Raw genomic sequence first — 24611 nt, 5'->3', positions numbered from 1 at the left:
GCTGTAATTTACAGTGTGCGGATTTTCTGGGCTACAACTCAGACTTTTTACTGGAATGACTAAATTTTACATGCCAGTGCTGAGACTGTCATAAAAGTAACATCAACATCTTAATTTAATTAGTCACTTCCTGTCTTAATGGCCGCTGCTCTGCAAGCAGCTCCCAAGGAATTTGGGACAGCCCGGAATTTGGGACAACATCAACATCCAAGACCTGCAGCTGGGGAAGGAGCTGGAGCACCAAATGCATACAATTTTTATTTTTTTTACTCAGGAATTTGGTACTTGACACATTAGGAAGAATAACAAGGAAAGAAATAGAAATACCTAATGAAACACAATTAATTGTTCAGAAAAATCCCTCAAGGAGCTACAGGGCTGGCCAGGAGCAGCACTGGTGTCCTGCTAAGGAACACAGGGATGTTCTAAATCTCAGGAATGCCAGCTATCTCATTTGGCTGCTGAAGCCAATTTTTCTTGTTTCCAAACAAATGCAGGCTTCAGGAGACCCAAACAGCTGGCACGGGCACAGCTTCCCCCAGCACAGCCCCTCCTGAACCCTGGGGAGCCAAGGTGGGGTCAAACCCCGGCTCCCGAGACCCCTCATTCCACTCTCACTTTGCCGGGTTTGGGGAGCATCTGCGGCCAGAGGTGAGGGGGGGGCACAGAGCCAGGTCAGGGGGGACAGAGCCAGGCCAGGGGGACAGAGCCAGGCCCAAGGGGACACAGCCAGGCCCAAGGGGACAGGGCCAGGCCCAAGGGGACAGAGCCAGGCCAGGGGGACAGAGCCAGGTCAGGGGGGACAGAGCCAGGCCAGGGGGACAGAGCCAGGCCCAAGGGGACACAGCCAGGCCCAAGGGGACACGGCCAGGCCCAAGGGGACAGAGCCAGGCCCAAGGGGACAGAGCCAGGCCAGGGGGACAGAGCCAGGCCAGGGGGACAGAGCCAGGCCCAAGGGGACAGGCCAGCCACGGACAGCCAGTCAGGGGACACAGCCAGGCCCAAGGGGACAGGGCCAGCCCCAAGGGGACAGAGCCAGGCCCAAGGGGACAGAGCCAGGCCAGGGGGACAGAGCCAGGCCAGGGGGACAGAGCCAGGCCCAAGGGGACAGAGCCAGGTCAGGGGGGACAGAGCCAGGCCCAAGGGGGACAGAGCCAGACCAGGGGGACAGAGCCAGGCCCAAGGGGACAGAGCCAGGTCAGGGGGGACAGAGCCAGGTCAGGGCGTGTCCCGAGGGCCCTGGGCGTGGCCCAGGGCGTGGCCGCGCCGTCGGGGCAAGGGCCAGTGGGGCCGGGGGCGTGGCCGGGGCGTGGCCGGAGCCGCTGCCCGTTGCTGCGGCGGGCGCGGAGGTTCAGTCGCCGGTTCGGCCGGGACAGGTGCGTTGGGACCCGTTCTTTCATCTGTGACGGGTGCGCTGGGATCTCCCGAGTTCCGCCGGGACAGGTACGTGGGGCGGGGCGGGAAGACAGGTGCACAGGTGCGGTAGGATCTGCCGGCTGGGCCGGGACAGGTGCGCTGGGACCTCTCCCCCCCCCCGGTGCGGCCGGGATAAGAGCGCGGGGCGGGGAGCCCCGGGCCCTCCCCCCGACCCTGGAGCCCCTCGGAGCCGGACCCGCCGCGGGTGAGTCCGAGCTGTGCAGGGCGAACCCGGGCCCCGATCCGGTCATCCCTCCCCGTGCCCAGCCCGCAGCCTCCGGCTCTCCGCGGTTCGTGCCCGGGGCTGGAGCGTGGTGCCCGCGGGTGGCCCGTTCCTGTGGCCGCTTGTAATGAATAGTTCGCTACAACTTGTTTCCTTTTAGGAACTTTCCAGGCAGAGGGATTTATATTCTGCTGTTAAACTTGTGGGTAGCTGGGTTGTGGCTCAATCACAGTCCTTCCCTAACATCTGGCACACCTCTGGCATCCCTGTCTCCATCTTCTCTAGTCTCTGTGCTGCCTTCCACAGAACTTGCTTCCATTGCAGCAGGCAAAACATTCACAGTCTTGTTTAAACCTTAATATATGTTTTCTGAAATTTCTCTGACTAAACTACTCAGAGCAGCAAAGAAAGCCCAGAGATACTTGAACACACCAAAACTGTAAATGAATGAGAAAGTGCCAAGAATGTGGAATGGCATAAAAATGTGGGAATACAAGTTTCAAGGCATGTCAGTTCTGTTTCATGTCATTTCTAGTGACTGAGATTCCAGATAGGCTGCTTCTCTTTCCAGCTGAATGTCCCAGTAGCAGCTACTGACTTTTTAAAGAGATTTTAGCTTAAACAGGCCAGATTAACTCGGTGTACCTGTGCCTTTGATGGAGAATGGCAGGGAAACAGAAGAACTCAACAGGGAGAAGATGCAGCCCTGAACAGGGCTGGTTGGAGATGCAGTGGGATGCTCAGGCATCCAAACTGGGATTATTTTCTGAACAATTACATTCAGTTTTGTTTCTCAGTGTTTCACTGAACTGTTCCTTCCATGTGTCAATGAGCACCTGTTCCATGTGCCAGGGGAGCTCTGATGAATGCCCCGCTCCTGTTTCCTGGGCACAGCTGACTCTGCTCTGTGAAAGGCTATTTAAACTGCAGCAGGGCCTCAGGTGAGCTCCCTTTGGCTCAAGATTAGTCATAAAACAAAGTTCAAACTGTGGCATGACACGGCTCATTCAGCATTGGTCTTTAACACAGACAGAATTCTTTCTGTGGGATTTTCCAGCAGTACATTCTATCTGTAATTTCTGTGTGTATTCGGAGGCTCCTGGGGATTGAGAGTGGAGGCTATGTTCTGCATCTCAGAAATACTGGGTTTATTTGTGTATGCAATATGACTTTTAAAAAAGGAGAAGGTGGAAATGGGATCCTTTGTCTTTGTGGATGGTGATTTGTGCTGTTGTCAAATGCAGAGCACTGTCAGTGCAGCCTGGATGGAGATTTACAGGGACTTGGGATGCAGAAAGTGTTCAAAAAGGGAGGAATCTCAGAAAGTAACCCCAGTTTGGGTTTCTCTTGCTGGTTGGAAGGGGCTCTGTGTGCCTTTCAGAGGCTGAGGCTGCAGGTAGCTGCACCTGGAAAAGCAACACCTATAAGTGGTTTCAGTTGTTTCAACATCCCCACAAACCCAGCGTCACTTGTCTGCAGCGATAGTTCAACCTGCACGTTTGACAATGTTGTCAAAATCATTGTTCTAATAAAACCTGTCGTGTCATGGTGTGCTGTTCTCTCCAGGACATCAGAGGAATTATGGAATGTGGGAGAAAGGCCCATTCTTCCTGACTGCATCTCCCAGTGCAGAGATGTGTTCACCTGCCACCTGTTCCAGACAGGGAACAGCACTGGAGAGGCTTTTCTGTTCCCAGGGCTCCCATTGCAGCTCTGGGAGCTGCCAGACTCTGCCTGTGCCCCTGAATTCCCCTGGACTGAGGTGTAGCAGAATCCCACATCTGTCATGTCTGAGCAGGTGCATTCTGTACCTTGAGGATTTCAGAAAGCTTGTCTTTCCTCCCTTTGATTGGCTGTCAGTGCCACCTTGTCTGAAGGTGTTTCTGTCTGGCAGACCTGGACTCGCACTGGATCCAGAGTTCCGTGACTGTGCAAATCCGTTAAAGGAATTAATGGAAAATACAAGGAAGAGCTCAGCCTGCCTGGAGTTGGCATTGCAGGGTCAGTTCACGCCCTTGCCACAGGCATTGTGTGACATGGGAGCAGGGATAAAATATAAGAGGAAAAAAGGAAAGGCGTTCCCTACAGGCTTTATTTTTGTCTTATCAGAGATCTCTTTAAATTAATCTCCCCTCCTTTCCTCCTCCACAAAAGAAAACTATGTAAAAAATAAATCTGATACAGTCTAGTTGGCTTCTGTGGTGAAAAGCTGGACAAAATCTCCTCCCATTTCCAGGAGGATGGGATGGTTGGAGCTGTTTTTTAGGTAATTAATACTATTTTAACTGATATTGTGGTAACTACTGTGACAGGAGGAGCACAGCTGCCTCCATGAACACGAGACTTGTTTGAGCTCACAGAGGAAACGCTGCTGTGCTGAGAGTGAGCACAAGAGTGAATGAAAAATGTTTGTATAGTAATTACATCCTCTTAGTTTCGTAACTCAAACCCTCTTACATAAATGCCAGCACATTTGGTTTGAAACCGGAACAAGCGAGGGCACTTTGGGGCTTCCTGGAGCTCCTCTGTGTGAGTGACACAGGACTGTCAGTGGTGTCCTCTGGTCACAGCTCTGTGTCCACAGCTCCCCATTGTGCCCGTGGCTTTATCAGGGCACCATCTCAATGGCATCTGCAGAGGAAATCATAACTGTTATCTGCTGCCTTTTTAAAGTCAGCTGATGGACGAGATCCTGAGGGGTTAGGATTGGTGGCTGGGATGCCGGGAGCAAGTCATTCCGTGGAACTTCTTTTCTGCTCACAGTTCCTATTGCTGACACTGTTCCTTCCTCCTGAGCAGGGATTTGGGGAGATAAGATGGAGCCTTCCCCGTTCAATAGAAGGCAATGGACCTCCCAGTCTTTGAAAATCACTGCAAAAGAGCTTTCCCTGGTCAACAAGAACAAGTCCTCGGCCCTCGCAGAGAGGTTCTCCAAGTAAGTGCTGTGGGGCTGGGGAGCACCAGCTGAGTGTGTAGGTGACAGCTGCCACCTTGAGCAGGGACTGCTGCTCTCACAGTTGCTGTGCCCTGCACAGACACCCCAACAATCCCGCCCTGTGCCTGAAAGTGCTGTCCCAAATGTTCCTGAAGCTCTGGCAGTCTCGGGACTGTGACCATTCCCTGAGGAGCCTTTTCAGTGCCTGACCATTCTCTGGGGGAAGAACCTTTTCCTGATATCCAGCTTAAACCTTTCCTGACTTAGAAAAGAAATATTAAGCTTCTATTTTTTTCTGAGAGATGGATAAAAGGTTAAACTCAAACCATAAATATTGTATACCCTGAGAAAGCTGAGTGATGATAACCAATGCATTCCCTGGAAGAGCTTTTCTTTCCTTAAGGAATTACATAGGCTTCAGCTGGGGTTTTCAATGGGATTTGGGGAACTGAGGCTCTTGCTTTAATAGTGTAACAAACTTTTGGAGTATTTGGATCTTGAGTGGGGAAAACTTTATGGAATCTGCAGGAGAGGGATACTTACACACCCACAGCTCCAGAGTTCTTCTGTAGAGCTCTGGTCCAGGGAGAAGCTGTTTGCTGTCACCACCTTGTTAAGGTAATTTATTCACTTGCTGAAGCTTGATTACGGAACCTGGTCATCTTGCTAAATGTTGATAATCCCTTGAAAAAGGCTTACTGGAAGTAATCCAAACTGCTATTCCTTAATCAAGTAGTGTCCCTCCACATAGGTGGGGTCAGCGCCTTGGAAAAACACAGTCCCGCTCTCTGGCCTTGCCACCCTGATGCCCACAGGGAGGAGTGTGACATTTAAGTCCTGTTATTTAAATATTTGTATGTGAAAACATTTTTCTCCATCCCACATAATCAGTTTTGTCCGGTCAGAGGCACAAAAGACAACAACAGAGATTAGAAAAGTGCCTCATGCTGGGCTGACTCTCAGAGCTAGGGCTGGACTCCTCAGTCATCATCTGTTTTCCAGGTGCTACTTGACTTTCATCTGTGCTCCTCTTTGTTCCTTCTTCCAGTATTGATCCCTCTTCTTCCAGCATCACTTTCTCAGCACCTTGTGTTCAAATTTGGACCCTTTATACTGCAGAGATGTGGGTTAGTGTGTTTGCACAGATTAAAGAGGAGCAACAGCCTGTAACACACTCACTGCTGTGTCAAAAGCAGAATTCCACAAATAAGGAAAACAGAAACAGCCTTTGCCCAAGCAGACGTGCGGTTCCTTCTCTCTGAAAGGCAGAACTCTCCTTAAAATGGCAAAATTTGTCACTAATTTTCATATTTCTAAGGCCAAGTGCAATCACCTTGTGAGGCATAGTAACCAGTGAGGACTGTGGAGGGACTCACACCCAGAGGAGTGCAGATTGCTGGGAGTTTCCTACAGCTCCTTAAAGGACTTTGATTCATGATCCAGGGTGGCTTATCTCCAGAGGGCTGCGATGGCTCAGCTGCCCAGGAGGCAGATGCTGAATGGGGGCAGTTCCCAGCCCACAGAGTAAAATCCTCTGGCACTTAGGGAGATTTTCGGCATGTGCCAAGCTGGAATTTGTTCTGGTTCAGCAGCTGCTATATAAAGAGCTGAATTATTCCTGCAAGGGGGCACAGCAGACAGCTGGGTGGCGGAAACAATACAGCTATTCCAAGGTAAACTGTCTCTATTTGGGAATCAGAGTGTTTAGGGAATGAAAAGTGTTAATGGGTGTTATTACTGTAAACTGGATGACTGAAAATGTGTCTGTCACTTGGCTTTGTGTTACTTGCTGCTGTTTGTCCAGCCTCTCGTTTAAGTCGATCCAGGGGGTGGGGGAAGAAAAATCTCAGCTGTCTTCAGGAGCATTCAGTATTCTGGTTAAAACTTGGGGTTTGTTTGTGTTTCACTCTCTCAAAGGTATCAGAAAGCTGCTGAAGAAGCCACTGCTGAGAAGAAGAGAAGTGTAAGTGTCTTGTATGTTTGTTTCCTTGGGAATAAGCACAGCCTGAAATCAGGATGGATCACCTGCACAAATGTTGCTGTGACAGCTGATTTTTGGAGTATCAAAATTGCTGCTATGTGTCCTACAGAAAACCTGGCTTACACAGAGGCTTTGCTTTTGCTTCATGCCCTGTGCTTTTTCCCAGTGTAGAGGAAGGGAAAGGAAATGAAGTTTCTTGCCCAAAGCTGTGTTGAATCACCAATTCTCTCCTAAGCAAAAGGCAAAATGAGTTAACCACAAGCCAGGAATACCCACCTCCTGTTCTTAGCTGGAGGCACTTGTGTGGTGCCTCTTCCTTTCTTAACTAAATTTAAAAGTGCTTAAAAGGAGCCTCCAAGCCTCCCTGAAATCCAACATGTGTCTTTGAGAGCTGTAGAATCTTCTCTGAAGTGACTTCTAGGGCTGCAAATGCCTTTGGATGAGGCAGCACCAACCTTTTTGGCTCTGTTGCAGCCCCACATTCCCTCCTGTAACTCCATTGCACTCTGGTGTTCAGAGGTCGGGGAACCTTGGATGACAAAGGCTGCAGGGCTTTGTCCTGGTCCTCAGGGTAATTTAATTATAAAGTACTGCCAGTATTTTCAGGATCTATAGGAATGTTGATGTCTTGATTTCTCTAATGCTTGGGGAGCCACTGTTTGAGATGTAGGTGGGATAAAACAAGCATTCTAAAAATTACTTTTCAGTCTTAAATTTTCTTCAATGCTTGTGCTTGTGTCTGTCAATCTTCCTGTGATCAGGGAACAGGCAAGTCTCAAGCAGGAGGGACTTGTGTTGGGAAGTGTGCTGGGATTCTGGAGGTGTTCCCACAGAAACCTGTCACACAGTTCTCAATATTTCTGTTCCATTACAACACTTTCCTTACAATTCTAATACTTTCTTTTCAATACAGTCAGCAAACACACTGATTTTTTTGAAGTGTAAGTAGATTCAAGTCAATTTGCAAAGCAGCGTTCAAAATGTGACCAGAAGAGTAATAGGGTGAGAGACTTAAATCCCAATATAGCCACTAATGCTGGTTAATTCCTGTAAGCCTAGCAGCCCTGCTCCACTTGCAATGAGTTTGGAGTGGTCTGCGTAAGGGAGAGACAGGAAACATGCAATGGTGGCAGGTATTGGGTTGGAATGGCTCAGACACGGGCTGGGCTGTTGCTCTGGGGAGAGGGAACTGCTGGGAGCAGCTGGATGGGAGGTGATGCTGCTCCGGGTGTTCCCCTGGGGGTGAGGCAGTGCCAGTGACGCGTGTGTGTGTCCCCAGTGGTGCTTTCAATGGGTTGAGTGAAACAGAACAAAAATCCCAGCAAGTTACTGGTTATTTTTAAACTGGAGCAGAGGGATATTTGTTGTGGGTGCTTGGCTTAAGCTTTGGCTGCGTGCTGTAAAATCCTGGGCAGGTCTCTGGGAACTGAAGTGTTGCTGTTACCTGAGAGCAGAAACAGGTAACTCCAAGGATTTGGTGGTTTCTGAGAGCAAATTTGTAGCTTTTTCAAAGGCCTGGTAGCGTTGTCTTCTGAAGACACAGCAGCCATCTCCTATGGCCGCTTGTGCTCCCGTTTCCCTGTTCTGGGACTGGAGACCCTCCTTATGAGGATTTGAGTCCCATTTCCTTCATATGTGGATTGGGGTCTTTTGTGTGGCCTTTAACTCCTGGGGTTTGACTCCCTTTTGCCTTATAAGGCCATTCCTGTTTGCTCACTTCCTGCCTTACTCCTGACTTTTCTGTTCTCCCCCCTCCTTCCTTCCCTATCCTGGATGCTTTCTCCATGTGGCACAGCTGTAACTATTCACAGCTGGCCGGGAGCGGGGATCGGTGCTGAGCTTCCTCCTGCATGGAAAGGAAGTGCTTTGGAGAGCTGCAATTAACTCCTTGTTCTTTGCAGAACGCAGAAAACCTGCCCGCTCACTTTACGAGGGGGAATCTGAGCGTGCTGAAGAAGAAGTGGGAGAATCCGGTGCTGGGAGCGGAGTCTGGGAAGGAAGCGGTCCGGGGCAGCTGCGCTGAGGTGAGGCACAAGGTCGGGACCGGCCGCGCCCCTTCGCCATCCGCGGGGGCCGGAGCTGCCCCTGGCCGGCCGCAGTGTCCCGCTGGTGACAGCGCAGAGCCCCACAGCCACTCCCGGGAGGGTGGCACCATGGAAAACTGTGTGAGAGAGCCCCGCGAAATGGAAAAGCCCGAAGGCAGCGAGAGGTCGGAGTCTCCGGGGAGGATCGAGAAGTACAACGTGCCCCTGACCAAGCTCAAGATGATGTTCGAGAAGGGCGAAGCGCCTCAGCCCAAGGTAAGGATCTGTCCCTCCCAATCTCGGAGAAAGTAAAGCTCCTGCCTCCGCGGCATCAGGAAAATCCCGGGAGGGAGTGGCTCCAGCTATTGACTCTGCAAATATTGTGTTCATTGTTTTAGTGAAAACAGAACATCGTGCTGTTAGTAACTTACTCGAGCCACGCAAGTATGTGCGTGGTGCTCGGAGTTGTGGCAGCTCGTGATTGCTCGTTGGAGTAAAGTGAATTTGCTTTTGATAGGGTTCAGTGGAAGAGGGGAAAATAAGTATAGAATGTATTAAGTTTTGTAAAGTAAGTAGGGATTGTTTGTGTCTCGTGTGAAGATTACAATGAGGTATGAAAATGTGAATTGTGTAAAATGCATATGTAGGAATTTATGTATTTTTTAATATATGAAAAGCAAGGGAGTTTGAGCTCCGCAATCAGGACTGTTGCAGTCGAGATGAAGCACTAAGAAGTGAGAGTTTTTGATATCTGTATCAGTATGAGTAGCACAAACTCACACACACACGTATAGTGAAATACTCCCATCCTTCCCTTGCTCTTCCCTCATCTTTGTGTCTTACAAAATGTTTCTTATCGAAAAAAAAAAATCTCACTGAGGGAAAACGAAGCCGAGATGGCCAGAGCAGCTCCTGCCCTCACTAGTTTTGACTTGCAAATGCTCAGGGCTCGCATTTTTCTTCCAACTGCTCATGAAATCTGATCCCGCTTGTGGACTGCAGCCGGCGTGTCCCGGGGGGAATTGCTTAACTCCAAAATGAGTTGCATATGCTGAGGACTTGCAACACAGTCCCGAGGCCTCGATGCTGGTGGATTTTCCAGTTTTCTCATAGTTTCCTCTCCTCCTGGCTTTGTTCTACTGCGACTGGTTTTCTTGAAGTATTGACTAAAACACATTTTGGACAAAAGTTGTTTCAATATGTAACAATTTAGGGCTCAGAGGAGTAACTCGGTGTTAAAGGGAATTTTGGGTCTGTGTGAAGTCATTTCACAACTTGAATTTTTGGAGTCTTTGTCATGGTATGAGAGCTGCCCATGACAGACCTTCCCTGAACTCTTGCTGTAGGATTAATCACTCAGAATTCCCCAGGAATTCTGCAGATAGGCTTCGTGTAACTTTATCTCAGCCTGGGGAATAAATTGTTTTGGAGCTGAGTGAATCTGAAACTGATAGTTTGTCAAGTTTAGCAATTCAAACACTGTTGAAAACCAACTAGAGCCAGTAAACACCATCCAGGAGGCACAAAACTGCTCAGGTTCAGTTCAAAATCCCTATTCCAAGTTAATCTGTTACGGTAGAATGGTAAAAGGAGTGTTCTGAAGTCCAGATGTGGGGGAGAAGGGGGCATGTTTGCAATTCCATTCCTCGTTCTGGGAATTGATCTGTGATGGGAGGATTGGGTCAGTGCACAGAAGGGAGCTGGGTGCTGTGGGAATCCAGGTGTGGCTCAGTGAGGTGGGAGCCACGCAGCACTGCAGCTCTGCAGTTGCCTCTCCCATTTAATTCCTGTGCTTTTTCCTGAGCAAGGCTTCATGGAACTGTTTTGGTGGAAAATTCCTTTCTGTCATTGAGTCCAACTGTAAATTCAGCTGAGAGATGGCAGTTTTCCTTGGACTTTACTGAAGGCTTGATGTGTTGGTGCTGTCAGAGCTTTGCTAGCAGAACCTGTGTGTGAACTAAGCAGCACCATGGCTGGAGGCTCGTGGCAGTGCTGATAAATCGACTTCCATGGTTGCTGGGCAGGGCTGGGGCAGAGATCCAGGTCAGAGCCTGGATTTCCTGATTCCATCTCCCCCTTTAAACAAACATACTCTTATTTTCAGGATTATAAGTAAAATCTCATCATTTATTCATTCATTCATTCACTCAGATCTTGCTCTGTCTTTGCAATAGATAGGAGGCAGATCTTTTATTGCATTTTCATGGAAACAAACTGCTCTAATCCCATTAGGGGCAGGCACGGCAGCCTGGATTGGTTCAGCACTAAGCAAAGACTGGAACTGATAAAAAACCTGATGTTCAAAGGATTCTTCCTGTAAGTGACAGTGAAAGCACACCCAGGGGGGAGGAGGATCAGATCTGCAACATTTCTGAAAAAGTTGTCTCCGGGCTGGTTTGTGTTTTTTCTTTAAGGCAAAACCTGGCTGTGGTGTGTAGGTGACCTAGTGGCAGGGTCATGTCTGACACAGGTGGTTTGTAATGAAATAGGTGTAACTTTGATTTGTTTTTTTGCCCAACTCTGTGCCCCAGGCAAAGCTTTACCTGTGCTCACAGTGCTTCTGCACTTGCCCAACTCTGAGAACTTGGGGCTTTCCACACATGAGGAATATTTTGTCTCCTTTCCAAAGCAGCAGAAGCTGTGCCCTGGGAACTATGGCCCAGCCACAGAGTGACAAATCCCTAAGGGGGCTTCCTCCTTGTGATAGGACTTGCCTTCCATGAGCCATGATCCTGCTGATTCCCTGCAGTTGGTCAGTCCATCAGTTCTAATGTGGAAAGTCCTTCATCTTCTCTGTTAAACATTTCTTTTCCTTTTACTCTTTTTTTTTCTTCAAGATAAAACTGTTGATATAAAACCTTCACATGTTTATAGGATATTTATGGATTTACTGAATATTTGTAGGTTTACTGAACTATCCCTGAGCTCTAAAGCTTTTGTGTTCTGGTTGTTGGGATTTTTACTCTGTGTTCTGCAGCTCACCCACAGAAAAGCTCTTCAGCTGAAGGTGTGACACCTGCAGATGCGGGGTGGCAGAGGGCAGGAGGAGGAGCAGCCAGGGCTCTGCAGTGGTAGCACTGGAGCACTTTATCTGCTGCTGCTCATTGAACTTTTCTTGATGAACCTTTGGACCCCAAATTTCTGAGCTGCAAGAACCCCAGACTCATTGGCTTGGGGTGATGTTAAAGGGGACATTGACTGAATAATCATCTAAGAATAGTTTTCACGGAATGAGGGACCTGCAAGTCTTTACAAGTGTGCAGGCACTCCCAGACCTGAGCCTATTGGTCAGCACAAGACTTGTCAGAGCTAAAGCACTTTTCCAGTAAGAAAAGTTACCTAAGTCTTAAGCCACAGAAATAGAAACTATTTCCCGTGCTAATGGAAAATGAGGTTTTCCAGCTGCATTTTCCTTTCCTGGTGGAGTTGCTGTTTGTATGGAAAGCAGCCTGATTTTTCATAGTGATTATCTTACACTGCAGTTCTGCAAAAATAAAACTTTGGAATTTCCTTCAGTTTAGTGACCAGCAAATAAGAAAGTCTTTGGAACTGAGGGGGAATGTGTGGTTGGAGCATCTTGCCAAACCTGCCTCTTTTTCTCTACATTAGCCTCAATCTGAATCTCCAACTGTTATTTAACTCTTCCTAGAGAGAGAACAAAGGTCCAGCACCTTGTAGGATTTGTAGGCTGACTTTCAGCTTTGACATGCATACATCCTACCTTGGTGGAGTCCAGTTTAACTGTGCTCAACAACTTCTACCAAAGCTGCGGAAATTTCTTTTTGTGCTTTCTTTTGTTGAGATTTAGATTTGGGGAGTTGGTCTCAACAAATAAGAATAAAATCTGATTGAGGCAGCCAGAGCATCTGTGTGGTGCTACCAGGACACCCTGTCCAACTCTGCAGCAGAGAGTGATTATCCTGGAGATCTGAGAATATTTATCTCTAACACTCCTGCTTAAGCTTCAGCCTTATCAGATCTAATTAGGGAATTATTTAGTACCGAATGCATGAACTATCCAAATCAAAACAAATAACTCTAGATAACTTTGATTGTAATACTATTAATTCCTTTTTCCATGGCTGAAAATGAATGCAGATTTTGGATGAGTGATTCCTTGCATCCTTTTTCTGATTTTTAAATCTTCATACAATGACAGTGACTGTTGGCTTCAAAAGAAATTGCATGAAATGCAAAAATCTAGACTGAAGTTTTGTATATGTAGTGGGAATGACCTAAAAATCTGATCTTTGTGGTCCTTTTAAACCAAGAGAACTTCCAAAGGGCACCGACTGACCTGTTCAAGAAAGTGCTTCCCAGGTGACAGAGGGTCAGGCACTCTGTGATCAAACTTTATATTGGTTAAATAAGATGTTACCTGCTAGACTTGTTTATTCCAGTAAAGCAGATTTGCTAGTGACACCTGTGCCTCTTAAGGGATTACCCAGAGCAATCCCTGTGTGTCCAGGCAGCTGATGGGAGGGTCTGTCCCCAGCAGGGCCCCCGGGAGCCGCGGAGGGCGGCCGCGGGCAGGAGGATTTCGGAGAACAGCCTCTCCTTGGAGGACTGCGACGCTGCCCAGGGAGAGAGGAGCCACAGCACAGCAGGTCAGGGAACTCGGGGGGGTTTGGGTGGGTTGGTTTGGGTTCTGTTTAACAGATAAATCTACTTTATACACTACAAGAGAAATTTCCCTGGAGGTGTCCGAGGAACAGCTGGATGTGGTGCTCAGTGCTCTGGTCTGGGTGACCAGGTGGGGATCAGCCAGAGGCTGGACTCCAGGTCTTGGAGGGCTTTTCCAGTCTCAAGGATTTTATGGAATAACTTTTGCCTTTTCAAAATGGAAGGAAGCCCATCAGGATCCCGTTTAATTAGTTAAGCCTTGCTGTGAGTTTTAAACCATTCCACTCTTAAGCATAGAAAATGAAAGCACAGGGAACAACTAACAAATTAAGGAATACAGCCCATTCTTTCCTGTGTCACAATCCTAGAACTAGTTTTAATAGTCAAGGTAATTTAGGAAGCAGTGAACAGACAGTCAATGTTCCTTCATGTTTGGCTTTTTTTTACCAGGGTATCTTGTAGAGACCAGTCCAGGACTCAGCCCAGACAAGGCAGAGACCAGGAAGAACCTGGACATGCCCCGTTTATCAGAGACATCAATAAAGGACAGGCTGGCCAAGTACCAGGCAGCTGTGTCCAAGCAGGGCAGCTCCTCCGGCATCATTCCCATGGTAAGTCTTGGTTTGTGTGGAAGTGAATTTTTGTCCCTGCCTGAGACTGGAAAGATCTTACGGGAACCCGGCTGCTGGTAATGCCATTCTGTTTGAAAAACAACTCTCTGCCCATAGGAGTAATTTCTGATGAAGAGTTGCCTCTACATACTGCAAGAAGAAATAAGTATATTTGCATCTTCCTAGAATAAAGAAAATTTTCCAATTAATTAATCGCTGGCACCCTGAGGTCCTTCTGAAGCATAGTTGACATTCTTTAACTTTGAGTGTCTGTAGCTCTCTACACATTTGTTCTTTTTGTTTAAAAAAGAAAACTCAATTCTGTTGTCCAGCAGCTCTAAGCTGTGGGAACCTGAGGCACAGTGAGATGAAGTGACTTTGTGTCACACCGTGCTCAGAACTTGGATCTCTTGGCCTGCAGCTTTGGGATCTCCAGTCAGTTTTCCTCACTTTTTAGCTCCTTTCAGGATTACTCACCACTCTTTGGATCCCATTAGACTCTTGCAGTGAATAAACCTCTGTCTGTTTTGCAAATATTTGACCAGGAGCTGAACAATTAATGAAGTGTTACAACTGAGGAGGTTTTAGGAGTCTCAGCTTTTGTTAAAAACTGCTTAGGTACATTTGCTGGAAGTTTCTGATACTTTTGCTGAATGATGGGAACTTATATTGCTCAAGTATTACCTTTATTAACCAGAGCAATAGATTTGAAGAGGAAACTTGCCCTGGAAATGAGAGCCCGAAGTGCTGGTTCTCCCTCAGAGGAGAGCCTGCTTTCCAGGAGTCTCTCTGGAGAGCCAAGGGCTTCTTCTGAGCTCAAATGATTCCTGAATTTCAACTTCACATGGGTCAGATTCCCCAGCTGTGGGAGAAGGGTCAGTAAAACCTTCCCTGCATGAATGGAAAATCCTTGCAGCCACTGCAACAAATCTGATTAACCTAACTGCCCATTTCTGCCTCCTGTGCCTTGCCTGGTCTCATTTCCTGATGCCTTTTCCAGTTTGGGACTCAGAGTGGTGGCTGAGTAACTAAATTCTGTCCTGATGGCAAGAGATTTGCCATTTCTCCAGAGGCTCCTGTTTGCAGCCCCCCAATGCTCTTGGTTTAGTGTCAGTCCAGCCTGATGCTCTCAGGATGCCCCATTTGGGGACAATCTCTTCCCAATTTGACCTGCATGTGGATGAGGGCAGTGAGATGGAGCAGACAGGGGTTTCTGAGGCCAGTGTTTGCAGTGCCTGTTCCTTGAGATCTTCTCCTTCCCTGCTGGCAAAGCAACCAGGGCTTTTTTGCTATGGAAATGTGGTGTATGTGCTGCTCTTCTCACACCTGGGCTACAAAGGAAAGCCAGAATCTTGGGAACAACTATTTTAGGACATTGTGGTGTAATAAAGCCTGGATTAAACCTGATGGACACTTGGTTTGGGTAGGGATGAGGAACAATCAGTTCTGTGAGTTGGAAGAGGAGGGAAAGGTGCTGGACAGCAGATACAGAGATCTAAGCATTAAAATTCCAGCATTTGGTATGAACCTCTTAGATGTGGTTGGTTTTGTGGAGATGCTGGTGCTGGCATGTGGCTCTTCTTTCATGTCACAGAGAAGAGGCCTTGTGAAAAGCACGAGGCTTCCAATGGTCTTGTGTCCTGGGCCGATGAAAGAAACACGAGGTTTCACTGGATTTTATTTGTTTTAAAGTCTGAAAGATCCTTCTGTGAAAGTCTTCAGTCAGTCTATCAAGAATAAAAATCTCAGGAAAACAGAGTCAGGGTTTTGACTAGAATTGAAGCAAATGTGGGATTTGCTTTTATGTCATATTGTATTTAGCAATTACACTGTACTTCAGGCAGTGCTTGCCTGGAAATACTTGTCATTCCAAGTGAAAAGTTAACCTTTCTTTAAAAGGAAGATGTGCATTGAGCAGGGAATACTTAGGAGTTGATTTTGAACAGGAATTTGGAAGAAAAGGGTTGCTCAGGAAAGCACTGGCATTGCCTCCTTAGAGAATAGTAAAAACCTACAGCCTAATCCTGTTTCCCCATTAGAATATGTCACTTAACAAGTGTCTGTACATTCTTCTGGCCCCTCCTTCAATTATCACTCCACATACTAGAAAAACATTTAAAAAAGTTTTAAAAACATTTCAGGAAAATAGAAAGAAAATATTTTCTTAGGGGAAAAGAACTTGTCACCTTTCCAGTGCTTTGTCCTGTAGAGTGAGATTCAAGCCAGTGAGAGTGAACTCAAGAATTACAAATCTGGGCAGAAGGAGAATATGGCACCAATTGAGGACTCCAGTTCCTGTCAGGATGGGGAGAAGGTAAGATGTCTGTGCTGATGGAGATCAAGAGCTTCATTTTAAGTGGAACTGGCTGTGGAAGCACAGCTGATACACTGGTTCCATGTTCCACATGCCATCTGGGAATTGAACGTGAGCAGCTGATGCAGATTAGTTACATGCTGCAAAATTCCTGGGTTTTTTAAATTGTTGTTTTCAGACTGTCTCTGAATTACAAGTGTCTGTGGAAGAGAATGTCTAGAGATAAACTCTCCCAGAAAACTTTTCTGTCTTGGTAGTTTTTTTTTTTTATGGTGGGTTTTTTATAAACTGAAAAATCCACACCAATTAAAAAAAACCCCACAAGCAGCTTTGTATGACCCAAGTCAAAGGAGTTTGTCACTGTTTCTTCTGCATTTGTAGCTAAATTTTAGGGTAACTGAGAATGGCAGTTTGGGTTTGTTCCTGGTTTTGAGCTCCAGCTATAAATTGAGACTCTGTAAACTGGACTTGAGCATTTGTTCCCTGAACTGGGGACAGCAGACGGGATAAAAGTAGCTGAATAATAATTGGGGTACTGTGTATTCCATCCAGGCTGAACACGTGGCAGCTTAATGCCAGGAGGGCTTTTAGAGCTTTTCAGCCTTCCTTGGGCAAGGGGCCAAATCTTTGCTTTCAGCTGTTCCTCAGAGACAGCTGAGCAGCTTCATGTCTGACTGGATGAGGCTGCTTCCTGCTCCAAGGTGAGTTAATTAAAAGAGCACCTGTTAAATCATAATATCTCCCGTCGTGAATGGAAGATTTGAATAAAATTCCTTGTATTCAGCTGTAATTGCAGAGTTACTTGTTGAGGTGTCCAGGTGCAATGAGAACCTGAATAGAGCATTGTTTGGGAGCCAGGATTGTCCTTTGGAAGGGACGTGGTGAACTTGGAAATGAGCCTAATTAAAGCTGCTTGTCGTTAGTGTCAGAAATGGGAATCCTCTGGCAAAAAGGAAACAAAAGACACTTCACTCTGTCATTTCTCACACTGCACCCATGGCACATTCAGTAGCCAGACGTGTGTGACTTCAGCAGCCTCAGAACACGTTCATGCTCTGCCCAGGACACTGGGGTCCAGTTCTGCTTTCAGCAGCCCAGAGGATGTTCATACGTGTAACTTGCCTCCTCATTACCTCGTTAATTTACAAATTTCAGTTGCTTGCAATGGACTTTTCAATCATTAAGGTGAATTAGTGATGATTTGCAGTTAATCTTGTTACAGTACTTTAGTTCCTCAGTGTAGCTACTTAAAACTACTTGATTTAATATCAATAGTGCCATGTTTAATAAAGAGTTATGCATCAAGAGCTTTATCTGTAGCAGGTTTTGTTCATGGTTGCATTTGATGATCTTTTCCATAATAAACAATGCTATGATTCTGTGTAGTATTTGAAACTGGTTTAGACCCAATTCCTCTAGTTATTAATTTTTATTTTTATTAATAATTTGTTTCTGGAGGAAGATGAACAAGGAAGATCTGGCATGCTTGTCCCAACTTTGGAACAGGCTTATGGTTCAACAAAAGCTTTTTTTAAAATTCAGGTGATATTTTAAATTATTTTTAATTTTTTTCCCCCCAAGAGCACAATCCCTGCTGAATGTCTGAATGTCAGAGGTTGGTCAAATGTTGGAGGGACCCATGAGATTTCCAGTAAATTTGCTGTTTGGGGTCAAGGGATTTGTAAGTGAGAAAGCCTGGGAGGAATCTCAGCAAATCAACCAAGATTTCTGAGGGTTAATAAAGGTGTACAAGGAAACAAAATCTGATGTTTGTATGTGTGAAGCCTGTGAGGGTGTCTGCCTTGTAGCAAGGACTCTCTTGATACTCAGTTGGACCCTTTTGTGCCTTAAAAACACTCCTTTCCTGAGCTCCTCAAGTCTCTCTCTGTCTCAGTGCTCAAACTGCCTGGTGCCTTCCTAGGGCCATGACTGTTCAGATCTCAGAAGGTCAGAGGTTCTCATTGTCTCATTTTCTCTTGCAGGTTTCTGTAGGTGAGAACAGCTTGTCTTTGCACTCCGGTCTGCTGGAGGATGGCCATGGTGAGCCCTATCAAATGATTAATTAACTGTATTGTACTAAAAATCTGTCCTGTTCCTAGCACAGACTTTATAAGAATGTCTTTCATGTTTAGAAGCTCGTTTGCAGCTGTAATTTTAAGACATTTATAACTCCTTTTGCCCTGATTGAACACTTTGAAGTGTAGCTCCCTCACGGTTTAACTGGAACTGAGACTCTGATGGGTCTGGTGAGCATAAGCTGCCCACAGTTTAAAGCCATTGTAATTGCCTTTTCTCCCTCAGCTGGACCGTCGGAGAGCGAGGCAGAAGCTCAGAAACCTGTCAGCTCAAAGCAGCAGAACCTTGGTGCTAAAGCAGCTGGGCAGACAGAGGCCTCCCCACCGAAAGCTGTGAAGGTAACACAGCTCTTCAGCCTCAAACCTGGTGAAGGGTAAAACCAACTGATGGCCCTGTTCAATACTGAAAAGCCTGAATGTGCTTAAGCATAAAGGTCTGGCAGGAACTGGATCAATACCTGCTCCTTCCTCATCAGAGTGTGATTGTGAGGGCACTTTAATTCAGGGTGGAAAAGCATCTCAAAGCAGTCAGGTTTTTTTCCAGAGACTGGGTGGGATTTGCTTGTCTGTGTTATACCCCTGTAACAATTCGGTGTGGCAGAGGGGCTCAGGCAGGGGATGGTCTCAGGGCTTGTCTGTGCTCCTGGAGATGGGCCCTGAGGTCCTGGTACAGACCTTCAGAGCCTTTAGCAAGCTGGGACTTGGCTTTGCTCTTCTTCCAGATGTTCCCAAGGTAACTGCAACTGGTTGTAACTCTATAGTGAGGGCACTGTGGTGCCTGACTATAAAAATCAGGCTTGGCTTTCTGAGTAATGAGTCTTAGATGTTACAGCTTCCTTAGGGAGCGATAAAGCAGATGGAGAACTTTGGTTCAGGGATGTATTTGCTAATCTGATTAGATAACAAATGGCAGCAGTGGACATTTTGGTCAGGCTGTGCTTGCCCATCACTTGTGTTGTCTGGGGTTGGGATGCTGATTCCCTAGGCTGCCTCACACTTCCTGGCTCCCTCCTAAGGAAACAACTGGGCTTTTGTTATTTTCCCCATCTTTGGGAGGAACAGCCCTGGGCTCAGAGACTGGGGAGATCTGGCTTCCCAGTGTGCAAGGGAGGAATGCCAGTATGGGAAATTTGAGCTGCCAGTGAGAGTTGTGTGATCCTAGTCTGTGACACAAAAGCTGCATGTCCTGGTGCTCTCTGCTCTCTCTTGATATTATCAAAACTATTTTAGTCTTTTGCCCAGTTACTGCTTTAGATGCTGCACTGTGTGAGATAGAAGCTTCTCTTTATTCATGCAAGGTTCCTGTTTGTCTCTTCCAGCTCTGTCTCCTGTTCTTGGCTCCTAACCTCTCCTCCTGCCTTCTGCTTCCCTTCTAATGTGAGCTCAACTCTCAGCTCTCTCTCAAGTCCTTTTTGTAATTATTTGGCCTCATCTTCCTCCTGTAGCTCCTATTTGTAGTATCCTGGAAAGGAATTTCTGTCTCTTCACAGCCCAAAACGCCTCTCCACAGACATAGGGCTCATTGTATGCAAGTAAGTCCCTCTCCTTGGATGGGGATGTGATTGCAGAAGCACGTGCCAGCACTGTTGTGTCACCGTGCAAAACCAATGCCCTCGTGCAAAACTGAGCTTTAGGGAAAAAACGTTTCGATGGGCAAGCAAATTTTTACTGCCTTGCTCCATGTGGCAAGCACAGGTGATTAGATTTTTCTTTGCATCAGTAAATCTCATTCTCTTGAGATTTTGTTTAGTGACTCAAGATGCAGCATTTTGGCAGCACCTAGAAACTGGATTCTTTTTCAAAAGGAATTCTAAATTTTGTTAGTGAAGCTGTTATCATCAAAACTTTAATCTACTGTAACTTCAAGCAATGCCTGGAAGTCCTGAAAGACATATTAAAATGGAATTAAACTGGCAGCAAACTTAATGGTTGTAACAAAGTGACTTGAGCTGGCTCCATCTTCAGCAATCTATCCTTACATGCTGGAACTTTCATTCCTAACCATTGTTTTCTAGACTGTTATAAATAAATTTCTGTGATTATGTTTTCCTGTGACCTTCCTGTTTTTCTTTAGCCATCAGATTTTTCCGTAAATCTTTTTGTAAGTTTGTAGCAGGTAATTCTTTGCCAAGGAAAAGCCACACTTATAAGTATGTTTGAGCATACCCTGGAGTGGAGGCTGGGCTGCTAAATCACTTGTAATCAACATGCAGCCTCAAAATGCCAATGTTGTGTTATTTAATTTATCCTGTAAAGTGTCCTCCCCATTGGCCAGTGTTAATAGATTTCAAGAAGTAAATGGCATCCACTGACCTTTTCTTGTGGGCAATGTTCTTGCTTCCTTGATGCTGCCTGAAAAAAACCTCTGATCATTGCTGCACAGCAGTGACACTCGACTCCTCAGTGCTCAAGTTTATCCTTGCACTAAACCCTCAGGAAATTCAGTAAGCATGTAAGAATTTTAGCTGTTTAAACTCAAAGTTCTGCTCACTTTGAATCTTGAGCAAGTTTGGGGGGGCCTCTGAGTCCTGAAACCTTAGTGGGATTTCTTTGGAATATTGCTGAAATTGTTTACAAGTGAAGCCAGGAGTGTTTCCTGCTGTTGTATTGGTGCTGAGACTATTTCCTCCTCTTTGAGAGAAAAGATTTAACAAAAATGGAACATTTCAAACCATTGGGCAGCCTGTTTCCCTCCTTTCCTCTCCCACCTGTACCTTTTGAGGCTATTTCAACTCTTCTGGTGGACAGTGTCCCTGACCATGGCAGGGGATTGGAACTAGATGATCTTCAAGGTCCTTTCCAACCCAAACCATTTCAAGATTCTCTTTTTCTGCACTTTTTTATTATTTTGGTAAGTCTCATGCTGACTGTAATCAACTGGAATGCTTCTTCATTCTCCTATCAATAAAAACAGGTTGCAGGAAAGGATGAGACAGCTTTGGGGGAACAGGCTCCGTTTTAGTGCTCTCATTGTTCTTTCTCAGCCATTGCTCAGCATGTGATGCTTCAGCTGTGGGATTCACTGGGGTGAAATCTTGGTTCCCTGTCAAGCCACAGCAATCCCATGGGCCTGTTATATCTTCTTACTGCCCAGCAGACCCTGCTGCACCATAATTAGAGAAAGTGAACTCTGCAGTCCTTGAGAGTTCAGGAAGCCGTGCACGAGCCCACGCCAAGTCCCCAGCGGTTGATATGTTTTCCAGTTAACAAACTTTCTCTTCCCCTGTAGAAATTCCAGTTGCCAATGAAGGAAACCTGTGTTGGGTGTCAGAAGACTGTGTACCCCATGGAAAGGCTCTTTGCCAACCAGCAGGTGTTTCACATCAGCTGCTTCCGCTGTTCCTATTGCAACAGCAAGCTCAGGTATGTGCACTGCTCCCTTGGCTGCTCTCTGGGAAGTGAATTTTCCTGTCCCAGCTGAGGAAGGTGCTGCTCAGGCCTAGCTGAGCTGGAAGTCACCATAATCCAGTGATTTGTGTAGGAGAGGTAACACAGGCCTATTTCTGCCAGTGCCTGGTGCACTTAATGCCATTTTTAAACTCTTAATGTAATTTTACCTGAGGAAAAATAGAATGTCCAGCTTTCTAAAGAATTCTTAGAGCCATACAAACCCTGAGGGCTGTAAGCTTGTTTTCTGAATGTGTGGAAGACTGAAATTGAATCTCTTCTGTAACACAACTGAAACAGATGCTGGTGTTGGTGGCCCTGAGCTCTAATGTTTGATCTGTGTTTCCTGAACAGCCTCGGTACGTACGCCTCTCTGCGTGGGAACATCTACTGCAAGCCTCACTTCAATCAGCTCTTCAAGTCCAAAGGCAATTATGATGAGGGTTTTGGACACAAGCAGCATAAGGAATTGTGGGCAGGTAAAACTGAATGTGAAGAATCCCCAGAGAAAACCATCCATGGTGTGAATTTACCAGATGCTCCACAAAGCCCAGGAGTAGAGGATGCCCCGATTGCAAAAGTGGGAGTTCTGGCAGCAAGTATGGAAGCAAAAGCTTCAGCTGTGCCTGAAAGGGAAGAAAGACCAGCAGAAACAAAAAAGCTCAGGATTGCCTGGCCACCTCCGTCTGACCAAAGTATCCAAGGAAGTGCCTTAGATGAGGGCATCAAAGTACTCAAACCCAAGTGGCCTCCAGAAGAAGAGATTTCCAAGCCTGATGTGCAGGAGGATGTGGATCTGGATCTCAAAAAGTTAAGAAGATCTTCCTCGCTGAAGGAGCGAAGTCGCCCCTTTACAGTTGCAGCCTCATTTAGAACAATATTTGTTAAAGGCCATAAACCAGAGAATTCACCGTCTCCTTCCAAGGAAGAGAGAGAGACATTGAAAAGGAGTGAGGAACTGGAGAGAGAGGTTGTCATAGAGAAAAAGCAAAAGGAAAAGAAGGTTGAGCATAGGAACATCCAGAACTCCGGGGAGAAAAATGTGGAGGAAGAATGGGAATTGTCTGGTATCAAAGCAGCAGAGCATAACGTTGTAGAGAATGGCCAGATGAATGCAGACACAGATGAGGAAGAACATGCTACAGAGGAGCAGGAAATTCCAAAGGAAGAACTTCTTGAACCAAATTCTCCTAAACATTCCAGCTTAGCCAATGTTGTAACCGCTAAGGAACCATCTCCAAACCAGAACCGCAAATCCCAAGACGTTGGTTTTTGGGAGGGTGAAGACATGGAAGATCTATCTGTGGAAGAACAGATCAAAAGGAATCGCTACTATGAAGACGATGATGATGATGAATAAATTGGCCTTTTACTAGAAAATTTGCTGCGAGGTGCTGGGCCTTTTGAAATGGATATTTTTAGCTTTAACAAACAGCTCTCCTGGATGAAGTGATGCTGCACTGCTCATCAGCATTAAGGGAATCTACATACAAATTATCTCAGCTAGAAAACTCTGGAAGCCTGCAGATTCTTCAGGTGCATGGAATAAGTGTCTGGCTGTGGGACAGCTTCAGCAGGTAGTGTCTGTCCCCAGCATGAGAACAGAGCTGTTCTCTGTCTCATCCCTTTGAGCTTCAATAGGTATTTCACTAACAATTTATGGAATTCCACTGTGCTTGCCGTGCTGGTGTGGGACAGGGCCTCTGGAACACACCACCCATACCACTCCAAATGCTACTGCAGTGCTTAGGGACCAACTTCAAAGGGACTTTCTGGCCTGCTTTAAAATGGTCACTTAATGCACTTTAATACATGGAAAGGGCACAACTGGGTTTTTTTTTAAATAATAAAAGTATTTCTGTGTGTAGTGTCCAACAACTAAAGCATCCTAAATGGAGTGCAATGTGAATTTCTGTCTCAAACCTGTGATCAGTTGAGGAGTCCCTGCACAACTGGAACGGTGCCCGTTGCTGGACCATGTGTATTTCAGTGCTATCCCAGGAGCTGTGCTGGCTGCCAGGTCTCTGCAAAAGACAAGTGAACACTTTGGAGCAGCCTGCAGGGCATTACTTCTGCATTTCACACACATATGAAGTGGAGTTGTTTTTGTTTTGTTGTCATTTCTTTTTATACTTGGAGTTCTTCATCATCATTTTAAACTGCAGATTTTTAAGGCCTTTTGACAACTCTGAAATCCTACTTTTATCAAGCTGCCATAAATCTTTTCCTTACAGTTGTGAAATTGTGCTGCATAGCAAAAATCTCTGGAATCAGTGACACTTTCCGATTGCCAGTCTTGAAGATCAGAAGATTTTTTTAACTTTACTTCATTTATTTTACAAATAATAAAATCTTGAATGGGGAGAGGACGAGGCCCTTTTTTTATTATTAGCTTTTATTTGTACTGTATTCTCAAGAGAATTAGATCTTAATGATTCTTGAGGTGTAAAATATTCTGCTTTCTTAACAGGTCTGCTAATGACAAAACCTTCAATAAAGTTTGGGTCATTTCTGTTATAACTGAAGTCTGGATTCATCTTGTTTCACAAAGAGACAGGGTTTAAAGGGTCATAGAATTGTCATGGAATCATGGAATGGTTTGGGTCAGAGGCAGCCTTAAACCTCATCACGTTCCCTCTCCTGCCATGGCAGGGATGCCTCCTACTATCCCAGGTTGCTCCAAGGCCTGACCAACCTGGCCTTGGGCACTACCAGGAATGAGGCATTTTCTGGGAAATCCATTCTAATAACCTACCACCCTTACAGGGAGGAATTCCTTCCCAAAACCCCCTCTGACCCTGCCCTCTGGCAGTTAAAGCCACTGCCCCTTGTCCTGCACTCCAGGTCTCTCTCCATCTTTCCTGCAGCTCCTTCAGGGACTGCAAGGCCACCATGAGGTCACCCCAAATCATCTCTTTTCCAGGCTGAACAATCCCAGCCTTTCCTCACAGCAGAGCTGCACCATCCCTCTGATCCTCCTGGTGCGTCCCCTGGACTCTCTCCTGCAGCTACATGTCCTCCC

The 24611-nt window shown here is 46.3% G+C and overlaps 1 protein-coding gene across 4 annotated transcripts; it reads left to right on the top strand.

Annotated features, from left to right (window-relative positions):
* Positions 1-1293: 1293 nt before the first annotated feature.
* LIMA1 (LIM domain and actin binding 1) lies at positions 1294-24109 on the top strand. 4 transcript variants are annotated; one of them, XM_009099019.4, is made up of 11 exons: positions 1294-1443; positions 4439-4574; positions 6492-6537; positions 8457-8855; positions 13078-13186; positions 13653-13813; positions 16023-16127; positions 18110-18167; positions 18429-18541; positions 21432-21565; positions 21944-24109. In XM_009099019.4, the coding sequence occupies exons 2-11, from the start codon at positions 4456-4458 to the stop codon at positions 22947-22949; spliced, it is 2250 nt and encodes a 749-aa protein (XP_009097267.3). In that variant the 5' UTR covers positions 1294-1443; positions 4439-4455; the 3' UTR covers positions 22950-24109. The 4 variants fall into 4 exon arrangements, with proteins under 4 accessions (XP_009097267.3, XP_018779670.3, XP_018779672.3 ...); XM_018924125.3 differs by having other exon boundaries at positions 13075-13186; XM_018924127.3 differs by lacking the exon at positions 16023-16127 and having other exon boundaries at positions 13075-13186.
* Positions 24110-24611: the final 502 nt, after the last annotated feature.

The sequence above is a fragment of the Serinus canaria genome, chromosome 25 (genome assembly GCF_022539315.1).
Source record: "Serinus canaria isolate serCan28SL12 chromosome 25, serCan2020, whole genome shotgun sequence".
NCBI classification, from domain to species: Eukaryota; Metazoa; Chordata; class Aves; order Passeriformes; family Fringillidae; genus Serinus; species Serinus canaria.
Note: the sequence above shows the minus strand (reverse complement) of the source record. Positions and strands in the feature narration are given on the sequence as shown.